We start from the raw sequence: 18814 nt of genomic DNA, 5'->3' as shown, positions 1-18814 counted from the left end.
CTTTTCCTGTAGTATCGACTCGAGGAGAGCACATAGGGCTTAGGTCACATTAAAACGATGTTCACTCAGTCCGTCACATAAAGAGAGCCTTTCCAGTAAAGTGACAACATGATCTTGTCTTTGGCATCCCCCAGATTCTACTTCATGCTCTCTAGCACATATGATATGATGCAGATTGTTTTGTCATAAAATCTTTTTAATGGAGAACTTATTATTACAATTAAGATATTTGGATGGCGCTCATCTCTGTATAAAACACGCTGCTCCTGCAGTTCCTTCAAGATTATTTTGTTTCTTTCCCGTATTGCTTCATTCAGCTGCCCAGTGAGTATGAAGCGAATCCAGAGCTGCTGTTCTACCGGATCACACACCTCAACCACCGGCAGCAGTACCTGATCTGGGCGGCAGCCGTCACCACCGCAGGTCGAGGGAACTTCAGCGAAAAGGTCACTGTGGAGCCGGCGTCCAAAGGTGAGTTCCTGGAAATTAAAGGCAGAAACGAGAGACAAACATCCGAGTGCTTGGAAGCAATTTTTGCTACCTAAGTTACATTTAATCATTCTTTCAACAAGGGGGGTTCACAAATGAATCCCAATAAAGTATGGGGGTACCTCCAGCATAACAACATCATCTTTGACCAAATTGTCACAGGTAAGATTGCAATGTTGGCAATGTACGGAGCAGTTTTGACAATGAGGAGGAATGTGTGGGGAAATAAAGATGATATAATGTGTCACATCAGTTAAAACACTGTAATACTCTTCTGATATACTCTATTTAAATGTGTGTATAAACATTCCTTCACACTGAAGATGTGTCATTAAAACACAGTTGAAACTTGGTTATGTAATGTATCAGAAAACATTCACTTTACAACCACATTCTGTCAGATTTATCCAGGACAGCTGAAAGGCTTTTTAACCTACATATCAGTGGTGGTTGTGTGGGTGACATAACAGACAATGCCAAGAACTACAAATATATATATTTTTAAAGGATCTTTTACTCATGACTCGTATAAAAAGTCTCCCTCTTATTCTGTCTCTTGCTATTACTATATAACTGCATATTTTTCAACCTCCCCTCCTGTTTATGTGTTTTTGAGCCTCTGCTATTGATTTCCGAGTTCAGAGGGCACCAGATAAACTGTCCTGAATCAGGGAAATAATAAGAGGGAGAGCAAAAGGGAGGACAGCAAGTGGAGGAAAAGAAGAGGAGAGAATATGACATGACGGGAGGAGAGCTAACTAATGCACAAGACGATAGAGAGGCAGAGTGTTTAAGAAAATGAAGAGGGCAGTTAAATCAATAGGCTTTGGATTAAAGGAAAGAGGGAGTAAGAATGAATAGAGTGCACTTCCCACCATGTTATCCTTTCCTGTATCTATTCGGTCCTTTGACTGCTGGGTGCAAAGGTTTGCGAGTGTGCGCTCGTACGGGTGGGTGCGTCAGCTGATTGGCAGCTGTAAAAGGCAGTGTCCTCCAGGCTTGCCCACTCAATACTTCATTCAACCTTAACATAAGTGCACTAGAGCACTTGCATTAAGACGCCAAGCTTGAGAAAGAAAGAGAGACAGAGAGAGCGGGTGGGTGGAGTGACAGAGAATAAGAGGGTTATGTGCCTGAATGGATGGATATTTTTTTTAATATCCTCTCTGCTCATTCTTCGTCCTGTCTTGTATTTTTATTCATATGCTTTTCTGAGCCGGACAATGTCACATTAAACATAGATTTCTTTACCCCCGGGTGTGAATCACGGTAAATACATTGCACACTCTCTACTGGTAAATCATGTTTATTGAAAGAATCCCAAATGGAAAACAAATCAATTGCATTTCAACCATCACATTTCTCTATTGATTCGACACATACTGAAACCTAAAGCATTTGTTTATGGGGTTTGAAAATGATTTATCTGACAATGCCAAGATTAACCGATTGGTACATATTAATTAGAACACAAAACAACTGTTCTTGTGTAATTGTTAATACCAATAGCTCTAACAGTCTCCATACACTTTAATTCTTTACATTCCTCTCTTCATTTTTCACCAGCCCCGGCTAAGATCCTTTCATTTGGGGGCACAGTGACGACCCCCTGGATGAAGGAGGTGCGACTGCCCTGTAGCTCAGTAGGAGAACCTACACCTACCATCAAATGGACCAAAGACAGGTGAGAAACCTTCCCAGATTTATTGTGTAAATCTGAGTTTATGGTGTTAGTGTGATAGCTGTTAAAAGTGAACACGTATTGAAGTATCTCAATTGATTTAGGGAAAAGTCAGTTACTGTTTGCAGTTGTTTATATATAGCGATGGAATTATGTCACAAGTTAGTACAACTATCTTGTTGACCCCATGCTTTTGTTTGTTAATCAAGACTAAACAACAAGGTAAATAGCATGTTAACCTATTAAAATGATTAATTTCTCTGTTAGTGAGGACACAGCCATCCCAGTGTCTCTAGATGGACAACGGCTCATCTTGACCAATGGGACACTGGTGCTGCGTGCGGTCAAAGCTGAGGATTCTGGGTACTACACCTGCACGGCCACCAACACGCTGGGCTTCGACACTATCATTGTCAACCTTGTGGTACAAGGTAGGATAATTGACAATAATGGCAATAACCTTCAGGCCTTTCATTCAAGCCGCTCGATTATTGTTGCATCTCACTTAAAATACTTGCTGAAAATGAGAAATAGTGACATATTTTTAACCCCGTTAAAAATAATCTCCCTCATATTTTATTACACGTGTTATTGAGCTGTTAACTCTTTGCGTCCCTTCCTCAGTTCCTCCTGACCAGCCTCGTCTAACCGTCTCCACCACTTCCATCTCCTCCATCACTCTGGCTTGGATACCAGGAGACAACGGAGGGAGCTCCATTAGAGGTACATGACCCTGCCGAACAAAGCTGTCTCTTTTTGTGCCAACTCACATCTCTTTCTTCTTGTCACATATTTGCCAATGTGTTTAAAGGTATATACAGTTAGCTTGAGGTCGTCAAGTTGTATTTTGAAAGAAAAAAGATTTCCCACTGACCTCTGACTTTACCCTCTGTCTGTATTCTCTTTCTCCTTGATCCGGCACATTGTTAATGTGCACATTATCTATTAGTTATTGATTGGCCCTCTGGTTTTACGTTTCCCTGTTAACTCTGTGTCTCTTTGATTATCCGATTGTTGGTGATTCTGGTGTGAAGATAGGCATGATGTGTGTGCCTGAGTGGGCATCCATGCCTATGTGGTTTTAATCCCTTTTCTTTGTTCATGCCTTTTGTCAATAAGAGGCTGTTTCAGGGTTGTCATTCTGACTTGTTGTTGCTCTTTATGCCTATATTAAACTATAAAGGTAATGGCTCAAGACATCACAGCACCCAGAGAGACTTATTGTCCCACATTTTATTACTAAAGAATTTTTTTAACAGCTCTTTGAACCCTTTGGTCAGTCGGTAACTATACTTTAATTCTGCCAAAAGCTGTTGCTAAATACAATTGTATGTTATTCATGTGGGTTTAAATGCTGCTCTGCAAGTAGGGAATACAAAGTCATTTGTATAGTGTGCAACTTTGTATTAAAATCATGATGTTCCACCAAGCAATATTTGCATCCATCATCCAGTGTCTCGTACATCAGGGAAGCCTTTATCTTGTGTGTATACCACAATGTGTGTCTGTGTGTGAATTTCTACACAGTGTCAGCAGTCAAGGATGTCTTTTAACATTACTACTGCAGTGGCGAAACATGTTAGCTTTCATGAAAAAAGAGGCCTATTTGCCGCTTGTGTAATAATCAAATTAACCAATAGGCTAGTGATCCTGCAGTGAGTAGTGATATATAGTATGTTATAATGCTGTTCCTTACTGTTCCTTCTATGTTCTTCTGTGTTCTCTTCTGTTCCGTGACAGACAGAGGGTGACTCTAAAACTTAAAAACAAACACTGCAGGATCTGCATGTGTTAACCCCTCTAATGTTTTGGACTCTATCACACCATCTGTTCGAGAGAGATGGAGAAATAAATGGTACAGAGAGTACAAAGAAACACAGAGAGGGAGACATATACATAATTATATACAGACAGAAGGAAAGAGATGGAGGATTGGATGTAAAGTGTCTCCGAGCAGCAGGGAGTTGGCTTTCAAGGCAGCTGATTATAAAAACAGTCACCACATTGCATACCCTCATTTGCATAGATGCTCAGTCAGCGCCATCCCAGTGTTGGGGTTTGTAGGTAACTAATGGCGGAGTAGAGAGCGAGCAGCTACACTGTCCTCCAATCAGGGCCCGTCTGGCGAGGGAAGGTCTGACCTGCCATCTGGTGGACAGTCAGGGTACACATGTGAAATGTTTAGTAGGGTTGGTGCAAACGAAGTTCTTTATCTTGACTGTTTGACTTAAATAGAATCACATTGTCTTCCACTTTTATCATATATTTTAAAATTAGTTTAAAATTATATTTTTGACAACAATTAGTCGTGTACATACTATTCAATTAACATGTTACGCCATTTCTAAGGCATGTATTCGAAATAATATAACACTCCTTATTACATATACTATAAAACATTTTCTGACATTATTATGACCTTTTTATGATGCAAGATACCCTGACTATTCTTAAGACATATTATACTATAGTTTTGTTTCTATGACAATCATATGTGAATCTACATCATGACATATTCTACTATCTACGATAATGATCGTGTGCATTTTCTATTTTGTGTGTGTGCAGGTTTCGTGTTGCAGTACTCTGTAGACAACACAGAGGAATGGAAAGATGTTTTCATCAGTTCTAGTGAACGCTCCTTCAAACTGGACAACCTGCGCTGTGGCACCTGGTATAAAGTGAAGCTGGCTGCAAAGAACAGTGTGGGAGCCGGACGCATCAGTGAGATCATCGAAGCAAAGACCCATGGGCGAGGTAAGAGACATGTCCTATAGAATGAAGGAAAGGAATGTGGTTACAAATCACAATTCAAAGCTGATATTACCAGGATATGGTGGAATAATCTTCGAACAATATAACACAGTACGAAAGGCATATTTTGTGAGTGGTCTCAGTGGTGGAGTCAACAATGAAGCTTAAAATATCTACCATTCATTCAAACATAATAAGATCATTTTGACATTCTTTGCATTGTTCTGGGACTTTGTATTTGCTCCATTTTAATTACACTTATTTAAATATATTCCTGCTGATGTTGTCCTAAGTTCACAAATTACCTTTAATGTGGCACAGTGTGATTCTGAAGAGAAAAATACAAATAACTGATTGTCCTCCTTTTAAAGAACCCCAGTTCAACAAGGATCAGCCGGTCTTCACCCACCTTAACTCCAGCCACGCCCGCCTCAACCTGCAGGGCTGGGTCAGTGGAGGCTGTCCCATCAACGCTGTCATACTAGAGTTTAGACCAAAAGGTAAGTCTCTGTTTGTCAATTTTGTAAAAGTATTTTAACATACTGTGTAACAAATCAAATAGGAAAAGTTTGCATGTGAACCAAAAATGGTGTTGCTAGTTCTCAGGTCACTTTCCATCATATAAATAAATGTAATAAAGTAAATAATTAGAACAGACTCAACATTGCTATGTGTACTTGATGCAGGTACATGGGCATGGCAGAATGTGCGCACCAATGCCACAGCAGATGTGTTCCTGGCAGAGCTTCGTGAGGCGACCTGGTATGAGTTGAAGATGAAAGCCTGCAACAGTGCTGGCTGTGGCAACCAGAGCTCCCAGTTTGCAACCCTGGACTATGATGGCAGTAAGTAGAACACTATTTGTTTGGCATTCAATATGAATGAATGGTTTTGTCTGCGAAACTAATTTAAAAAATCACAACAACGGTTATCTTAAAATATTGTTGGAAATGGCAGTTAGTAATCTCTGCTTTTCCTTTTTGTAGGTACAATTCCACCAATCAAATCCCCTCTGGAAAAGAACGATGATGTCAAGAAGCTGTTTTCTATTGGTTGTCCTGTGATCTTGGTCACTCTGGGTGTTTTGCTGCTCTTCATCATTCGCAGGAAACGCAAAGAAAAGAGGCTGAAGAGACTAAGAGGTGAGAGAAGTGGTAGGAAGGAATCAACAAGATAAACAAAGCATTGTGTAACCAACAGATATGCCCGAAGCAAATTTAAGAGAGAATCTTGAATCGAAAGTTGCATTTATTTTTAGAAGATTGATTTGTGTGTCAGAAATAAATCCTTTGTGTCTCTTGTCTTTCTAGATGCCAAAAGCCTGGCAGAGATGCTGATCAGGTAAGACTGACATTTCAGAATCCTGCTACATAACCTGTCAGAGATACTACTTAGTGCATCTCAAAATGTATTTTACATACCTGTATTTTTGTAAATGTTTTTTTTGTTTGCTCGTCTTGTATCTGTGTATTAGTAAAAACAACCGCAGCTTTGACACCCCAGTGAAGGGACCTCCTCAGGGCCCACGCTTACACATCGACATCCCCCGAGTGCAGCTGCTCATTGAGGACAAGGAAGGCATCAAGCAAATTGGTGAGAGGAAGGGAAAGAAAAAGAGAGTTGTTGTGTTTTCAGGCGTCTTTGCATTAGTGTTATGTCTAATAATGTATGTGTACTGTACTTTATTTGACTCGCAATAACTGCATTTTGAAAATATTAATGATGTCTCTTACAGGTGAAGACAAAGCCACTATCCCTGTGACAGACACAGAGTTCAACCAAACTGGAAACCCTCAAAGCTTCTGCACAGGTGTGTCCGTCCATCACCCCGCCCTCATCCAGAACACCGGTCCTTTGATTGACATGTCAGACATCAGACCAGGAACCAGTAAGTGCTCTCTCTCTCTCTCTCCTCATGTTTCATTTTATCAGCACAAACTTGAACTAAACCAAAACAGTGCTAGTGTAGCATGTGAATAAAAGCAATTAGTTTTGCAAATGCTTTTTCATTCACTCGCCTTAAACAGCCTCTGCACATATGCTCATCCTTCTTATTTCTTCATCCATTTTCTTTACCAGACCCAGTTTCAAGGAAGAGCGTAAAGTCAGCCCACAGCATCAGGAACCGCTACTCCAGTCAGTGGACTCTGACCAAGTGCCAGTCCTCCACGCCAGCCCGCACTCTCACCTCAGACTGGCGCACAGTTGGCTCCCAGCATGGCATCACTGTCACAGAGAGTGACAGCTACAGCGCCAGCCTCTCACAGGACACAGGTTGGCACATGGGATGAATTACACTTACAGCCATTAACATGCACATATTAAGTAAGGCTATTTTTCAAATGTGGAGGACAATGTGGTTTTGCAGTGGGTTACATCTCAGAAAGCATTATTTTTGAACTGGACAAAATGTGCTTAACTTTCTATCCTTTCCATTATCTTTCTTAGATAAGGGTCGCAACAGCATGGTGTCGACAGAGAGCGCCTCTTCAACCTACGAGGAGTTGGCGAGAGCATACGAGCATGCCAAGCTGGAGGAACACCTGCAGCATGCCAAGTTTGAGATTACTGAATGCTTTATCTCTGACAGCTCCTCTGACCAGATGACTACAGGTACCAACGACAATGCAGACAGCATGACGTCGATGAGCACTCCCTCAGAGCCTGGTATCTGTCGCTTCACTGCCTCACCGCCCAAACCCCAGGACTACGATCGTGGCAAGAATGTAGCTGTGCCCATTCCACACCGCGCCAAGAGTGAGTGGTTGCTGCAAGCATTAACTTTTTTATAAGTAATTATTTTCACATGGCACTTTTAACTTGGATTTAATCATTAATAGGTCAAAACAAATCAACGTATTAATATATCAGAAGTATACTAATATTTCAATTGTATATTTGTTTTTGATAGGGACGATGCAATTTAAGATCCAGAGAATAAATAGAGTTTATAGCTATTATTTGAAGGATTATGTATTATGACTTTCATTAATTGTCAAACAGCAGAAATAGCCATCATATAGCTAAACACGGCTAGATAGCTGACTTAAGGATATAACAAAAAAGCATTATAACAGAATTGTAAATATAAAAAAACATCAAACAATAATATAGAAATACACACATACAACAAAGTTTAGAGGGATGGTAAAGTTCTGTCTGATGCAGCACTGATAATTATTTATAGGCATTGGGTTTTGCAGGTTTTAAACTTTTAATACATTAAATGTCATTTTTCCCCTTTAGGTGACTACTGCAACCTTCCCCTCTACATGAAGTCAGATCCCTTCTTCCGAAAGCAGTCCGAGCATCATGACCCCTGTCCAGTGGTCCCCCCACGTGAAGCCTCCATTCGTGGCCTGGCCCAGCGGGCATACCACACCCAGGGCCGTCATGTGACTATGGACTCGGTAAAGCAGCAGGCCCTAACCATGGGCCACTCTGGCCTGTCCAACCTCTCTTCCTCCGGAGGGGCAACAGGAGCCTGTGGTGGGGGTGCGTCTGCTAGCTCTAGCAGCTCCACCCTCCCCCAGAGGACTCTCACCATGCCAGGCTCCTCTGCCTCCATGGCCCAGAGTGCAGCGGCCGCTGCTGCTGCCACTGCTGCAGCCGCTGCATTCTCCTCCTCAGGGGCCACAGGAGGGACTCCTGGAGGGGCCTCCTCCAAGATGGGAGGATCCAGAGACTCTCTCCTGGAGAGCAGCTCCTCAGGCTTAGGCAGACTGCAGAAGCAGAGAGATGGAGGGGCGGGGGCCTACTCCAAGTCGTACACACTGGTGTAGCCTGCCAACACCTTGGCCTGTCACTGTAACTCTAAATAAAATGCTGGTCAAGCCAGCGCTTGCCTGGAGCCTCTATGAAGTGAGAAGAGAAACATACACATGCCCAGCCGACCCGTCAGTGCCTGCGCTGTGTCGGGCTGCAGGGAGCTGCTGGGGGTCCCATTGACACGACTGTATGAAGGGGTCAGAGCTGGGTCTCCACAGCACAGGGGTTTGCCTTTCTTTCTGCCTGATTGCTTTTTATTATTATTGTGTCATCTTTCTCTATCCCTAATTTCATCACCCTGGCAATCACTTGCCAAACCGTAAATGATTAATCTGTTCACTTCATTTTTTCATTTTCTGGCAAGGACAAAGTACTTATGCACAAAATGCTTTCCACGTGGACTGTCTTGTCTTCTGGATCAAGACAGTCATAGAATGAACCAAGTTTTTTTTGTTGATGTTTTTAGGTTATTAAATATGTTACTTTTCTGGTTTCTGATGGAAGAAGAGCTCATATCACAACATTGTGCCATGGCAGGATGCTTTCAATGTATGCATAAACCACCTTGGTGTTACACTGGCTCTTAGTGGAAGGACTGACATCTCAATACCAGTATTGAGATTTGGAGAATCTTCTACTCCACGCAATGGATGACACAGCATAGTGGTCTTAATTGATGCTTTTTTAAACAGACTCAAAACAGAGGACATACAAAAAATGTCAAGCATCATCAAGTGAATCCAAACCCTCTTTTTCAACAGTTTTCAGTTTATTTTCTGATAATGGAAATATAATCTCATATGCACTAAGAAAAGTTAGAATGGATCCAAGTAACAGAAACCTTCACAAGCCTGTGTGTGTGTGTGTGTGTGTGTGTGTGTGTGTGTGTGTGTGTGTGTGTGTGTGTGTGTGTGTGTGTGTGTGTGTGTGTGTGTGTGTGTGTGTGTGTGTGTGTGTAATTGTGTGTGTGTGTGTGTGTGTGTGAGTGAGTGAGTGAGTGAGTGTATATTAAATATATATATGTATACATGTGGCAGGCACACACCAACAGTGGATCTTTTAAAAAATCAATCTGTATGCTGACCTCTCGGGCAGATGTCTGTGTAAACTGACCCTCCCCCCCACTGTTGATTTTGGGGAATTGGGGACAGTAACAATGATAATGCTGACGATGTAACTATATGATCCTAATTCGGTCCAGCATTATGAAAATAGTTTTTTTTTAAGTGTGATTGACAGCATTGATTAGGAAATAATACTGAAAATGAAGTGGGTTCACAAAAGAGCATTTACAGAAGAAACAGCATCCTTACTTTATTCTCTTCCTCAGAACAAAGAAGGATGAAAACCCAATTATGATCCATCATCGTTCCACAATGTCATTAGTCTTTGTTTAACACATTTGTACCTGTATCCACTTTTCCCCTTTCATATCTCCCACCTTCGCCCACCCAGTCTCTCATCATATCCATACAGTGTCACTGTGACCTACTGCTAGCATACGGGCTAGTTAAAAGACAGCTGGACTGAGAGGTCTCATATGCACAGACAGGCAGAAATGCTACTTGACGTTCAATGACAACTTGAATGGAAGCAAAAGTTTCAAACGTACAGCAAATTTATTGAGATGTATAAAAGAAAATACTATTTGTATGAAATTATCTTGAATTGATGAACGGACAATGACTTTAAGATTATAGACAGAGAGATCAAGTGTTAAAAGAATTTGCAGAAAAGGGAAGAGGGGGTTACATAGAAGAGAAATAAGCGGTCTTTAAAACTAAGAGATGTGTTTTCAAGTCCCTCCACCTCACTGAATTGATTTGAGCTTTATGCATGGTACTGTATCTGCTAACTTTTGGTTAACTTGTTTTTCCCATTTCTTCTCCCAAAGCGTAATCCCATAACAAAGATCGTTCCAAAAAGAGTTGCTCCAAATGTTTTGCAATAGCAAAACGTAACATCAGGGCTCTCGCAATAGAAAAAAAGATATGATATATGTTTGTTTTCAAAAGTATGTACATATATATTTCTATTCAAATATATAGCAAATATATGAATATTAAAAAAGCAGAGAAATATAAAAAACGTTCTAATTGAATATATATATAAAAGATCACAAGACAATCGCTCAGTGAAAAACTGCGAGAAGGAAGAGAAAGAAGAAGAAGAGGGAGGCTTAAACGGGTAGCACAACCATGGATGGGAGATCTTGGAGAGAAAGGAAGTGGTGTGAAAGAAAGTGAAATGGTGAAACTGAGGTTTGAGGAATGATCCAATGACCCCCCTTGTGATATTGTAAATGTTCCAGCTCCAACTCCTGTGCAGCAGGGCGAGGCTGAGAGGAAAGCACAGTAAAGTCAAATTATAGTGTGAGATTGTGTCGCTGGTTAACTGTGGTCTATGGCTCAGTGCAGAAAGTGTGGTGTTGAAAAAGAAAACCGTAGAACAAGGGAAGCCTATACAGTAAGTGAGCCTGTTGTAATATGTTGTATTGTACCTTCCAAAGGTTTGTTCACAAACTCAATGCCATTATCTGACTTTAGTTAATGAAAACAAACAGACCGAAAAGTGTTTCTGTTTCTTTTCCGTGTCATAGCGAGCTCAAACTTCTGGACTGCAAGCCAATAAACATACCACACAGTAACTTCTCATATATGTATTAAAGCTCTATTTAATTTAAAACTACACAGGAGATAAATGCATTTAGCTTTTCATTGTTAATTGTTTCTTTTGGCCTTAATGTTTCACGTTGTACAAATATTGTTTTCAGTAAAACAAGTCCGGAAATGGGGCTGTCCTGTTTTAGCAACCAGAAACAGAGGCCTCATTATATACAGTTGTATGGATATTGGATGGAGTGATAAAACAAACTCCTGTCAAACCTGCTTTTCCCTATTCTTCATTGAAGTTGCCTCTAAATCACTGATATATAGTCAGTTTGCTTAAAGTATATGTATTGTATGCCTTTAAGGAAACGTCCACCCTCTAACCAGTGGAGACTTGATGGTCTTACATTTGATATACTGATTAAACTTATCTAAGTCTCTACGAAAAAGCAAAGAGGCGTATTTCTTTAAATGTTTAACTATTCCTTTAATGTATTCCAAGAATTTTGTTTCATCCTTGGTTGAAATTAAACTCAAAACAGCCTGATAATTGCAAACTACACAATACTATAGTATGTTGGTTCCTAAATAATAGATTTTCCGTTCTCATGTGCAGAAAAAATATCTTTAGGACCAAATAAATAATTCAAGTTAAATGTACAAATAATATACAAAAATGATATATGCAGCTGAAAAGATGGCCTGTTATTGTGTAACATTGACTAGTTACTTTTGAATAAAATAGCAAACCATACTGCCATATTAAACTTGTAACTGTTCATTAAATTGACAAATAAGTGAATCAGGGTGGATTCTCTCTTTAAAATACAACAGAATACTTTACAAGCTGACTGTTTGAACTCTGAGGCCAACTTCACATGTGCTACTTCCCCAACCTTTCCGCATCTGTTCAACCAATAAGATCTTCCCTCTCACTGTTCCCCCACCTTTTACATTATTTTAACTCCATAATAGAAGACTTGTGTACATAGGAAAGTGTTTTGTATAAATGAGTACTATTTTCGACATCTTCACTAGAAACCAGGGCACAATGTAAACTTTGAACTGACGTTATTGTAATGAAACAGAAGAGGACAAGGAAATACTATAGGATTATACAGACACTGCTTTATCTTGATTTATGAACCAGTTGAAACGTGTCAGAGTGGGCCATGCATAGTTAACAATATTTATTTCTTCTTTTACAGGACATTTGGTTGCATTGTCCTCTTTTTAAAAAATGTTTAATTTTTTTTTCTGTTAATTTTTATCTTTTTTGTTTTAATTTTTTTTTACTTTATCACAGGTTGCTTTATTTAGCGTTTGCCTTTTTTCCCCCACTTTTTGGGGGGAGGACAGCAGCATTGCATGCTCTGAAATTTTTGCTGGTTATAAAAGAGAAAGGGAAATGGTGAAAAGAACAACTTAAAATGGCAGGTTAATGAAAACATTTTAAAGATGCAGAGGTTGTTCCTTGAACTTTTACGGGGAAACGTTGCTTCAATTTGCAATTGCTTGTGTTTAACTCTACATTTTCTTTTCTATGAAAACAAACAAAAACAAAAAAAGAGTACTCAACACCTTGTGCAATAAAGCTATCTTTCTATGAACTGTGATGAAATTATTCATTCTTTCTTAACCATGACGGTAGAACAAGTGCTTTCTGTATCATCCACTCTTTACTGTAATCTGAACTTCCTAAAGACAAGACTAACTAGTTTGTCAAAGTATTTCGCTCAACCTGTTAACACTTTTGATATAGTGCTTCAGTCATCCTGAAGCAGTTTAAATGAAAAGGTTTATCTCCGTGTTGGTGACACTAGTACTGGAGGCATCGGATTAAAACATGTTTTGTTTAATGTTTTCAGCATTGCAACAAAGAAAGTCATTGTGGATGAAGAAATCACTGAGTACTATCTCAAAATCTGGGCAAATTAAATACAAAATACCTGCATGTGATGCCGTTAGAGGTGAGTGAAAACAATGTGAGACTTTGAGAGAACCAATCATGATTGAACCCCTGCACATAAAACCATTTACCCAAAATGCAGCTCTCAATAGTGTCAGTTAGATAGAAATCCAACTAAATGCAATTTGAGTTACTACTTGTTAGAAAGAAAACAATTTAATGTGTAAATAATCTGTACATTTTAGGGTCAATCTAAGGTTACTTTAGTAAACGGTTCAAAGTAACACACACAAATACAAACAAGACATAAGGAAATATATCCATAACTTTATAAATGAATACAGACTAAACATGTTTACAAGTAATTGTCAAATAATCCAAAACCATTTTTAAAACGTAAATTGTTGTCAGTCAAAACAAACAAGGCAGAGCCAGTTATGTGAAACAAAATTGTAAATACTTGCAAAATAATAAATACATGTATTTGTTTAAAAAATAAAATAAAAGCAACTGCAGGGTTTTTTTTACAGACTCCAATCCAGCATGTTTAAACCACTGGAAGTGCAGTTCTTTCATAATATGATTCAGAACCTGATTGAAACACTAGAGGGCATCATCCTGCAATGAAACACAGCAAGTCTTAAAGAGGAGTTTATTAAAATTGGTTGTTTTTCTGCACGTTCTATTATAAGATCAGAAATGTTCACATATTATAATATGTGTTCCTCTCAATATTGTTATATTGGATATAACATTGGTTATATTTATTAACAGCATTCACAGAGAGAGCACAAAACTAACATTCATTCAGATTTTGTAATATATACAACAAATCATTCACATAGAATTTAAAATCTTTCCAGTTGTTGGAGAAAGAAACTACTACTGTTATTTTATTCTGCACAGTGTTTTACTAATTCAAAAGCTCCCCTAAATGTATATTGTACAGTATGAATATGTGTGCATTTGTATAGTCACAGAGTTCATCCGTTGTTTGGTGAATCCAGATTCCTCCCACCTGCTTCCTGTTGTCTCCCAGGCCACTGCATCGGTACCTCCATCCCTCTTTGTCCGCCTACTTGCAGTTTTTCTGTTTCTTCTGCTGGAACTTCCTGTAATGGGTCTGGATGGTGGCGGCGGCCTTCTCCACCTCCACCGGGCTGAGTGGGGGAGCAGCGGTCCCATTGCTGGTCTCGGAGCCTGAGCACGACAGGATAGCCAGAGAGGCTGAAGCAATAGCCATGGAGGAAGAGTCTGCAGCAGTGATTAAGTCGAAACACATTTTTTTAAGTGGGCAAGTTTTCTGGTTTATGTTTTTACTCATTCAGATTTGACATTTGATTTGAATTCAGTAATTTAAAGTGGACCTATCATGCTATATTTGAAAAATATATTGTAGGGCCATACCTATACAAAGCATGTCTGTGAATTTTTTTTTTTTAAATACCAGACAGATCACCCATTGTAGCCATGCCTCATACTGCTCAAACCCCTCTTTTGAAGCCCTGTTAGAGAAACGCGGACTTGGGTCCTTAGCTTGAAAAAAAGAAAGAAGAGGAGCTAATGCCTGATCAGAATTCTACCAGAGATAAAGTTAAATTCGGTTGTGATAAAACGCCATCCTGTTTAAACCACGTCAAGGATTATTTCTGAAACAGTATGGAGCTCAAATGCTTTTTCTCTTGCAGGTTTATCACAAGGTGAGTTCCTTTTTTTATTTCCTGCTTTTATTTTGTGCTCTTCTGTACAGGTTAGCTCTGAGTGTTAGCGAGGCTTGCTCATGTCAACAAAGACGAGATTACGTCCAAAACACGTCAGGCATTGTTTCTGATAGCAACTGTGGGTCCGCTGACGGCACAGCGGATGGACATCTGTATCCGCTCGTTGTACACCCATTTTTAAAAGATTTGGGTACGGAGGAAAAAAGAGAGGGTTTTATTTTCTGACGCTGCGTGAGTTCCCCGACGCACCGGGGACACATATTTATGTATAAAAGACATCACAAAGTGCATTTTGCATGATAGGTCCCCTTTAAGAGGAATTAATATGACAGAAAGGTTGCCCGCCTTTAAATAAACAGTTGTACTTACTCTTTCTATACACGCCTATGCTGTTCCTCCTGTAGCCATCAAACTGTGAATGAAACAGAACATCTGTTAATTAGAAGACACTCAGTGACGCACAAAAGCCACAAGATGAGTTGATACTGGTCAGGTATGACAATTATCAACGTTACGATCTTATCTGGAGCTTGGATGAAACATTGTTCACATACCACTGACGGTACTAAATCCAACACATGAAACCAGACAGTCACTCAATCGCTTTTGCAACATTCTTCAACTCAGCTGTACAAAATGTGCAGAGCTTCAAGAATGTCTGCAATTTACAGTGTGACTGCACCTTTGTGTGTGTCCTTTTAATCTACGGTTAGAATAATGACCTCCAACACCAATCCCCTTGATTGGGATTATAGCTCAAGCAGAGCAGAGGCAGGGAAGCCAGAGGCTGAAGACTGGACAAGCTTAGCATGCTAACGCGTCAGTCTGGCTGTGTTGCCAGTCCCACACACAAGCTCCATGACCTCATCATTGAGGTCAACATGATCTCTTTACAAGTGACATTAAGGTACATTTACTGGGGGCAGTCTAAGACACAAACACAATTAAGTATTTATTTGACTCAGTACTTGTTTCTTTAACAGGCCGCTTGCTCTATTGATTCTTTTTTTTTTTGTTGGGCTAATTTGCCCTTCTACATTCCTACCTCAGCACTTGTGCCTTTACTTAACCACCAAAAAATGGTCTTCCTGCTGCAGTCCAGCTTATTAACACTATTTGTCTTTGATTTGTCACCTTCATCTTTATAAAGGTTTACACACGTCAAAAGTAAACCTTCAAATCAGTAATCCTAAACTTAGAAAAGTCCACAGACAGGATAACCCAGGCTTTTTTTAATAAGAAGGTTATCAGAGGTGAGCAGTTTGACTTGTTGATGAAGGAATCTAAATGAAAGCCTGAGGAAAAGTAAAATAACTTAAGTCATGGTCAGTGATGATCTATGTACGAGGACTTATGATTCATTCATTGCGGGTCAAAAGCTTATTGTTTTACTGTCTGAATCACATATTTTAATCTAATATTATTTGGCCGCTGCCGAGTCCCAATAAAATAATTTCTGTTTAATAATTTATATATATTTTTTAAATGCAGTCATCCATTGAGAAACTATAAGCAAACAGAACACGTGACCAAGTTTATAAGCTCACATGCTGAGTCAAGCTTGACTGCTGAACTTTCCACATGCTCTGTCTCACCATTATATAACATAGGATTAGGAAGAGGTCATTTGTATGAGTAATAAATCCAGCCACGCTGGCAGAGGAAATCCAAATTGTATGAAAAAAAAAGTTACTGGTTTCCGTTCATTCGAAAATGACCACATTTTATCTTTTGAAATATGTAACACTGAGAAGACTCAAGTGAAGCAACTCAGCAGAGAAGATTTGGAACGGGGGTTTGCCGGGTCATGTGCAGAGTGAACTCGTGTCGTATTAGCTGTAATGAATCAATCGTCTTGGTGCATCAGCATGGCAATGTGCGTGGGACGCCAATTAGACCAGGGTACAGATTACAACAGATTATTACTCATTACAACTCACCTCATCTGCTTTGCTGCTCCTCCGACTGTGTGACACTGAGTGAACCTGCCAAGGCAAAGGCTGGGACACGATGTAAGGCAAAGGGTCCTCTTGCCGTGCAAACCGCACCCCTATCTGAGAGTGAAAAAAACCGATGTGAGTTAAAGCATTAAAAAGTCAAATTGTATTACTAAACTTACCATGCTCCCACATGACACCCCACATTACTAATATATTAGAATTGTCAGTAGAGTTTGGTTTTCTGAAGTTTTTTTGCTTTTATGCTAACCCGGTAAATATTTGTATTAGAAACATGAGTATTAGGCTAGATGTTACATAATTAGCAGAGGAATGCTTTATCAATATTAAAGGTTTGATTAAACATCACATTCATTATATTTGGATACTGTCAGTAAAAGCCTGGTCATGGTTTAACACTATCTGTTTTAACATTTCCCTGACCACATTGTGATCTACTGTACATAAACCTGATTTATATTGGATATTGACGACTTGCTGTGTGAGAAAGCTACAATGTTATGGTTTCAGCAAAAGCGCACAGCACTTTTGCTGAAACCATGGTGCATTTCTTCCATTCTTCTATTGAAATATGTATTTTTGTCAATACAAATCAAAAGATTATTTGAAAAAAAAACGATACGCTTAAGGCTATAAATATTAAATCATATTTCACAGAACAATAATCAATTGTGTTTCTACTTCTATCCATCATTATAATCATCTTACCGACTCTACGACTTTGACCACCAAATACATGGCTGTTAGCATGGTGACCAACATCTTGACCACTATTCCTTTAGTTTCTCTGTTAATCCTTAATTTTTTTTCTCCGTTTTTGATAAATGTCCTCAGTCCAGCAGAAGAAACAGATCCGAGCAATTAGGAATGCAATGCGGGGCTGCTCAGGAAGGACGGTCGGACGCACAGTGCTCAATATGTCCACTCACACAACTTTCTCAGGTTCAAACAAACACACACTCACACATACATCGACCTGCAAACATACTTCATTGTCACTATCTCGGACACATGGTGGTAAGACTGCTAAAGAGCTTTGCAGGACTGAAATAGAGACTAGAGAAGAGGTAATCTTTTCCTTTGAACAACACTTATCCCCTCAGGTGTGCTTTCCCCTCTCCAGCAGAAGACACAGATCATGTTTTATTTGTATTTGTTTAAATCCCATGTTGGATTAAAACAAGAGAATACCGCTTAGAGATAATTTGATTTGGAAAGATTGTATTCTTCTTCATTGTCAAATGTGCTGCATGCTGACTTTTGCTGCACTGACATGAATCAGGAGGGAGTTGTCAAACAAGTTGACCTGTTGACACATACTGTAGGGTCAGTCACTATCTAAAAAGGCGCTACTGAGGAAGTGTTTACAAATTGTAATTAATTAAGGTATTTAGAAAACGTTTTAATCATGCTTTATAGATCGGTTGAAATTCATTAGCACAAACACATCTGGAGCGACCTGGTTGTGACCTTATTATCTTGAAATGTAAACAGATTTTAACAGAATGAAAACTGTTTCTCCACAAGGGTTTCTAAGAAAATGTCTCAAAGATAAAAGTGAAGGGTTATAGCAAGGAGAATACGGTTTCTATAAATAAAAGGGACTGTCCTCATGCCAGCAGCGCATCGGTAATCAGATAAACCTATATCTGAAAGATCACACTACAACTGAGGTTTTTTGTGCGTCATTGTGTAGAGCCTAACCTCCGACCAATGATAACACTTTAGACAGGTGTCTGATTGAAAAAAAGACACTGCCTACTGTTATCTGAGTATCATCAAGACTGTCATGTCAAGTCATTTTAACCATGATTAATGACACTTGTTTACTTTTGTCAACGTGTGCGTGTGACTGATGTTCATCCTGTTGTTTAAGATTGGATAAAAGTACAGGAATGTGTCTCGTCACTGACAACACAGGTATA

General features: G+C 39.5%; 1 protein-coding gene across 1 annotated transcript; it reads left to right on the top strand.

Annotated features, from left to right (window-relative positions):
- Nucleotides 1-272: 272 nt before the first annotated feature.
- On the top strand, nt 273-9575 carry LOC104954506 (Down syndrome cell adhesion molecule-like protein 1; the record flags this gene model as incomplete). Its single annotated transcript, XM_010781620.1, has 14 exons — nt 273-471; nt 2056-2173; nt 2438-2601; nt 2795-2893; nt 4739-4927; nt 5296-5424; nt 5611-5769; nt 5911-6066; nt 6235-6265; nt 6399-6517; nt 6660-6812; nt 7004-7198; nt 7373-7681; nt 8171-9575. Coding segments are annotated over 14 exons (2556 nt in total), but the record flags the coding sequence as incomplete, so codon positions are not given.
- Nucleotides 9576-18814: the final 9239 nt, after the last annotated feature.

The sequence above is a fragment of the Notothenia coriiceps genome, unplaced genomic scaffold (assembly GCF_000735185.1).
Source record: "Notothenia coriiceps isolate Sejong01 unplaced genomic scaffold, NC01 NC01_scaffold00023439, whole genome shotgun sequence".
NCBI lineage: Eukaryota > Metazoa > Chordata > Actinopteri > Perciformes > Nototheniidae > Notothenia > Notothenia coriiceps.
Note: the sequence above shows the minus strand (reverse complement) of the source record. Positions and strands in the feature narration are given on the sequence as shown.